We start from the raw sequence: 6,973 nt of genomic DNA, 5'->3' as shown, positions 1-6,973 counted from the left end.
GTCACCTTCATGGGAACAGATGGGGATGCATACACATTTCAGACATGACATCTGTGTTGCTGCCTACATGCATGTGTGTACACACAGCTGATACAGGTGTTGCTCAGTGGGTATTTATTGCTGTTTCCATCGTAATGCAGCCTTCGTGGGAGCACATCCTTCTGTGGGGGGTGGGGTGAGGGCAGTTAGGCAACCCCCCCTACCCCAAATGTTCCAGGTGTCACCTGCTCATGACCCGCAGACATACACCTGATCCTCTGTGGTCCTGGGGGGGTTGGGGGATACTGAGAGGGTCTTGTGGGGTGGCAACGGACTCCAGGAGGCCTCAGGGGTCTTTGAGAGGGTGCCAGGAGTCTCGGGGGGTCCCTCAGTGGCCTTGAAGTGGTCAACACGGAAAGCCCAGCGCCCCGGGACCCCCAGGTTGCTGCGGTGGCTGAGGCTCTGCACTGCGGGCGTGCGTGACCCTGGCACATTGTAGTAGTGGACATCATCTCCACTGTTGAACCCAGCCTGCAGGAGGGAAGATGAGGGAAGAGGGGGGAACATGAAGGGAGGGGAACAGGGGGATGGGAGAAGGTGGGGGGTAAATTTTGCCCAATTTCCCCGCTGAATTTTACTGTAAATGAGATTCATTTCACTCCAAATACACTTTGTTCCACCTAAAATACCTCTGATTTCAGACCAAATCTCCCTGGTTTCACTACAAATTCCCTTAATTCTACCCCAAATTCCCTTAAATGCTACTTAAAATCCTCCTAATTTCACCCCAATACCTTTAATTCCACCCAAATCTCCTTCATTCCACCCCAAAATGCTTTTCCCCCCTCAAGCCCAGAATCCCTCCTAGCCAAGTGTCCCCCCATCCCTTGGACTGTCCTCATCTGCACAGGGATGTCCCCATGCCCAGTGTCTCCTGTGCCTCTCTGTGTCTCCACCTGTGCAGGGATGCCCCCCAGGCCAGTGTGGGGATCCCCCTGGTTAGCAATGCCAGTTGTCCACTGCAAGTCTCCATAGTTGAGCAGGACAAAGCACGTGACACCATCTGAGGCCAGCACAGCCTGGAAGGTGTTCACCTGCAGAGGGACATTGTCACCATGTTACCATGACCCCCAGCTATGTCTCCATCCCTGTGTCCCCAAACCATCGGTGCCACCATGGTTAGGGACATCATGGTTGAAGGTCAAGATATTTGAGCCCCTCCACCTTGCCCCATATCCCACCTTGTCTGAGGCAGCCCCAAAATAGGCCACACGGTCCCAGGTGGCCACGAATGCCCAGGTCGGCTGTGGGGGTGGGTCCCCAGGTGGCACAGCAGGTGCCAGGTCCTGGGCCAGGCGTGCCAGCAGCTGGGGGTCCCGGCTCTGCCGGTAGAAGACATCTCCTCCCAGACGGGTGTCCACATCAGCCCAGTAAGGTGCCACAAAGGGGCTGGTGGCCTGGCAGTGGGAAGGGCTGGGGGGTGAACTCCGGGACCATTGTCCCAAAGGACACCACACCGTTGTTGTTCACCTGCAGGCAAAGGTCACCCATGGGGCACACCTGCGTGGCACCAACCACAGTGACCCTGCATGGTGGTCCCAGGTAAAGTGTCCCCAGTCACAGGGGTCTCAACTTCAGTCCCTGTCATGGTGGCCTCAACTGTGATGACCCCCAACCTCCAGTCAGTCAATGCAGAAGCTCCCAGTATGAGCCTGGGAGCCCCAGGGTCACCCCAGAATCTACCATTATAGGGCTGGAACCCCAAAACCACCTGAGGCTTCCATAGGTGTCCCCAATGTCTTCAGGGACCTCCATGAGTATCCCTGATGTCCCCAGGGGTCCCCACTCACCAACGTAATCAAGGAGGAGGAGGAAGAAGAGGTGACATCAACTCTGGTGGCTGCATCCAACTTGTCACCCTCCCCTTGGTGTCACCCTCCATCTGTGTTACCCACCAAATGCCACCTCCCCCATGTTCCCCTGGTCACATGACCCACATAGAGTGAGCGGTGGGCACGTCCAAAGAAGGAGAAGTTTTCCTGCAGGAAGATCTCAGGGCTCGTCCCATCATCCTCATGGTGGGTGGCCTCATCCCCCACCCCTGGTCCGAAGGGGTACAGGACCGTACCTGGGGACACACACCTGTCACACACCTGGGACACACACCCAGTGGCACACAGGATGCCACTTGGGGAACACACCCAATGGCACCTCGAACCTCCCAGTGTGGAGTTGGGACCTTCCAGTATGGGCCTGGGGTTCCCCATTTAGGTCAGGGACCCCCAGTGTCACCCCAGAACCTCCCAGTGTGGGCATGGGGCCTGCTGGTAGGAGACTGGGATGTCGCAGTATGGAGCTGGGATATCCCAGTATGGCGCTGAGACCTCCTGATGTGGGACTGGGACCTCCAGAACCTACTAGTATGGGGCTGGCACCTCCCCAGTATAAGCCTGGGACCCCAAACTCACCCAGGGGTCCCACAGGGGTCCCCAACGTCCTCAGGGGTCCCCACTCCTCTGCGTGGCTGAGGAGGAGGAGGATGACGACGGGAGAGACCTTCATATGTCCAGGCCTGGGGGAGTGTGAGGGGATGCCCTATCAACCATGTCCCCAGGTCCCCTGTGACCTCTTCATCTTCCCCATGTCCCCAGTGTCCCCATATCCCCCCATGCCCCTCCATGTCTCCTCCAATGTCCTCAGTGTTCACAGTGTCCCCCCCCATGTCCCCTTGTCCTTCCTATGCCCCTCATGCCCCCCCTCCATGTCCCCCCTCCATATCCCCATGTCTCCCCATGTGCCCCATGTCTCGCGTGTCCTCACTGGTCTCCCGAATTCCCCTGCGTCCACCATGTCCCACATGTGCCCCCATGTCCCATATGGCCCCATATCCCCCATGCCCACCACTGTCCCCACTCACTGCACTCCCATGGTCCCAGTCTGTCCCAGTGCAGTCACTGGAGCCACTTTATGCCCAGGGAGGAGACAGGCTGGGGGGTGGGGGATGACATGGGACACCCCCAGGTGGCACCACCCAGGGCCCCAGGCAGTTCCGTCTCTGCCCAGACTGCAACTGGGGGGGACTGGAATGGACTGGGATGGACTGGGGAGGACACTGAGGTGGGGGCTGGGATGTGCTGGGGGACACTGGGAAGGCTGGAGGGGACACTGGAGGGGGGCATTGAGTGTGACAAGGATGCATTGGGAAGCACTGGGGGCTACAGGAACATTCTCGAAGACACTGAGAATGTTGGAGGGGCACTGGGGAGGGAAACTGGGAGGGACTGAGATGCACTGGGAGGCACTGGGGGATGCTGGGACATACTGGTGGGGGGCACTGCAAGGCTTAAATGGGCACTGGGGGACACTGAGTGACACTGGGATGCAGGAGAAGCAACTGGGAGGGACTGGGACAAACTGGGAGGCATATGGGAACACCATGGGGAATAGTGGAGGAGGACTGGAATGCACTGAGAGGGACTGGGGACAATGGGGGTATACTGGGGCCAGCTGAGGGGGGCTGGAAGAGGCTGGAGGGGTGTCCTGGTTCAGGGCAAATTTGGGAGAGAAAAGCATTATACAGTCAACCCAGGACAGGGGAGTAGGGGGTTATACTGGGAGAGACTGGAGATACCGGGAGGCACATGGGGGGGACTGCGGGGTGGGTATTGGCATGTACTGGGAGGAACTGGGGATACTGGTGAGGGGTCCCCTCCAGGTGTGCCGCAGCACACACCTCCCCTGGTGGACTCGGATGTCCGGGAACCCCCTCCCCTCCCCCTCCCCGGCACCAAACATCCGGGTGCCCCCCCGCCCTTCCCTCCCCGTGGGACTCCGGCGTTGGGAAATATTGACCCACGGGGGGGCGGGGGAAGGGGGGACACGGAACAGCCCACGGCAGGACAGGGTGGAACCAGCCCCCCCCCCCTACTGCCTCCCAGCATATTCCCACACTCCTGTTTTCCCAGAATTCCCAAGATTTTATCCCGCATCACCCGCAAACGGCGTTTTCTGTCGGGTTTTATTTTGGGGGCGAAAGCATAGATCTGGTACTTATAAAAATCCGGGTTTTCCGGATCTGAGGCTGTTTGAGGCTGACGTCAGTGATAGGGCGCAGCTACCCAGATGAAATGTCAATTTTCCACATCACTGAATGGGAAGAAAGGCAAAATCGAGGGGGACTTTTTGGCAGTTTCCCCCGATTTAGGGTCTTTTCCCCCTTTTCTGGACTTGTTAGGCCCATTTTTTAACTCTTTCCCCTCTGTTGTTTGTCTCCCCAGTTTGAGAGGCTCTTCCCCCGTTTTTATTCACTTTTCCCTTGTTTTGGACTCCTCCCTCCCCCACCTTGTCTTGTGCTTCTCTGCCACTCCTCTTCCCCCCTTTGTGGGGGGCTCTTTCTCCCGTTTCTGGTGTCTTTTTTGTCTTTTTCGCTGTTTTTTGTGCTCTTGCTCACTTTTTAATATTTCTTTCCCCCATTTTGGGGTCCTTCACCCATTTTTGGTGTCTTTTCCCATCCCTTTGAGTTTTTATTCTAATTTGGGGGTTCTTCCCACCTTTTTCCTCCCTATTTACTCCTTTTTTGATCTCTTTTCCACTTGTCTCAGTTCTTTTCCTCTATTGGCTCCTTTCCTCATTTACAGGTCTCTTTTCCCATCTTTTGGGGTTATTTCCTGACCACGCCCCCCCACCCCTTCCCGTGCTCTTGCTCCTTTTTTTAGTCTCTTTTCCTGAATTTTGGGGTCCTTTCCCCAGTTTTGGCTCTTCCCCTTCTTTTTGGTCTCCTTTCCCATCTCTTTGGGGCTTTTTTCTCCCTTTTGGGGAACTCCTTTCCCCCTTTTTGGCCTCTTTTCCATCTTTTGAGCCTTCTTTCCCCTTTTTGGGGGGGATTCTTTCCCTCTTTTTTAGGCTATTTTCTCCCCTTTTTTGGCACTGTTCCCCCTAATGCCACCCCCAAGACACCCAAATCCACCTCCCCCAGTGTCCCCCTGGTGTCACCCACCTGGGTGATTGTGGATGTGACAGCCTGGTCACATCCAGATAGAGAGAAAGCTAGATAAGTTTTCCCAGAATTGGTCTGTGGAGCTGTAGGGAGCTGGAGACAAACAATGATAGCCAGATATTAAAACAGCCTGCAGGTGTTTTTTTTCTGTTTTTCTCATAAGATTGTTTACAAATGGATGTCTTGTTAATTATCCAATCAGGTGAAATGTATTGATTAAATGACCAATCAGGTGCCCACCCTACCCTGGGCACCTCCACCGTCACCCCCGCGGCGCCCAGTTCCACCAGAAATCCTAGGGTTTGGCTGATCCGAGGGTCGTGTGTGAGTCCATGATGGTCAACGGTCCCGGGAACTCCGCGGGCAGGGGGTGGGGACCCCGTTGAGCTGGAGAACACCGAATTAAGGGAAAAAAGGGGATTTGGGGTGATACAGGGGTGAAGGGTAGTTGGAGGAATCCAGGTGGAAAAGAAGGAGTTTATGGAAAAATTATGGGATGCATCAAGGCATGGTGGGGGTAGGATGAGTGACAACCCATGTTGGTGCTTCTCTGACATGAAATTGGAAGAATAAAGAGCAATTTTGGTCAAAATTATGGGGTGCGTCAATTTATGGATCTGTCTTAAGCACACAGGCTTCACTGGCAGGAAACTGGGAGCAGAATAGAACAATCTGGGGCAAAATTAAGGTAGGAATGTCCTGTGGTGCTGGTGGGATGGGACAACCCATGTGGACTCGTACCTGGTCTGAAATTAGGGAAAAAAATATTGATTTTTTAAAATTAAAATGAAGGTCAGAAGGACATTTAGGGTGACAACATGCAGTGGTGACAACATTTTTGGGTACCAGCCAGGATGGTGACAACTTACCCAGACCTTCCTGTTCTTCCGCATGGTGATGAGGCCGTGGGGGGTGAAGAGGTGAAGTGCCACTACTGCCGGCTGGTCCCCAACATCCCTGACCTCCCTCAGCAACTGGAACCACACAGGGTCCCAGGGGTCACACGCTGGCCTCCACATAGATGCCGGTGGCTAGGGTGGCCCTGGTGACGCCATCAAAGGTGACGAAGCAAGTGGCAGGGGACAGGGCACAGCGCCCCAGGTGTGTGATGCAGGTGTGGGTGCTGTCATGGAGGCCGCAGGTGTGGCTGAAGGGACAAGTGAAGGGGCAGCACTGGAAGCCCCCAGCCCCCCAGCAGGTGGAGGACTGGGAGCAGGAGGAGGTCAGGATGGTCTCAGTGATCTGTTTTCCATGGATAAAATGTGGAAAGTGAGGAAAAGTGGCCTAAAATGACCAAAAAATGGGGATGAGGTCTCATGTGAGGGAGGGAGGGAGGAAGGGGGCCCATGGCTCCCATATCCCCTATGTGCCTTCATATCCCCAATGGGTGCCTGTGGGGATCACTAACATGTCCCCAGCATGTGGCCATGTCCCCACACACCCCCATGTCCCCCATGGGGGGACTGGGACCTGCTGGGCAACACTGGGAACACGGGTGAAGACAGAGGGAGACACTGGGAAGGACTCTAAATTCCCCCACTAAGAAGCTGGGATGCATTGGGAGGCACTGTGGGGGGAACAGAGACAAATTTGGAGGGATTGGGAAGGCTGTGGGAGAGGTTTGGGGAGGACTCGAATACCTTGGGAGGGACTGTGGACAATACAGGGAATACTGGGGGAGACTGAAAGGGAGGACAGACCCTGAGCTCTCTCAACCCTGGGGTAAAGGGGGATCTGCTGGGGGATGCGTTTGGGGAAAGTGGGACACATGGGGATAAATGGTGATGTGGGGGATGCTGTGCTCTACTGGGAGGGACTGGGGACACTGTGGGAGGCACACTGAAGGCACAGGAACAGACTGGCCCTGTGTGCCGAAAGATGAGTCGACGAGGCAAACGTCCAGTCTGGATGAGCGACAAAGTTTTGAAGGAACTTAGAAATAAAAAAAAGATGTATCATCTTTTAAAGGAGGGACTGATTTCCCAGGAAGTATTAAGG

General features: G+C 55.4%; 1 protein-coding gene across 1 annotated transcript; it reads right to left on the bottom strand.

Annotated features, from left to right (window-relative positions):
- Window positions 1–228: 228 nt before the first annotated feature.
- On the bottom strand, window positions 229–5,994 carry LOC115915969 (sushi, nidogen and EGF-like domain-containing protein 1). The gene is given in 7 exon segments (XM_030969668.1): window positions 229–510; window positions 936–1,073; window positions 1,221–1,433; window positions 1,435–1,509; window positions 1,977–2,107; window positions 2,448–2,535; window positions 5,845–5,994. Coding segments are annotated over 7 exon segments (1,077 nt in total).
- Window positions 5,995–6,973: the final 979 nt, after the last annotated feature.

Source organism: Camarhynchus parvulus, unplaced genomic scaffold (assembly GCF_901933205.1).
Source record: "Camarhynchus parvulus unplaced genomic scaffold, STF_HiC, whole genome shotgun sequence".
Lineage (NCBI taxonomy): Eukaryota > Metazoa > Chordata > Aves > Passeriformes > Thraupidae > Camarhynchus > Camarhynchus parvulus.
Note: the sequence above shows the minus strand (reverse complement) of the source record. Positions and strands in the feature narration are given on the sequence as shown.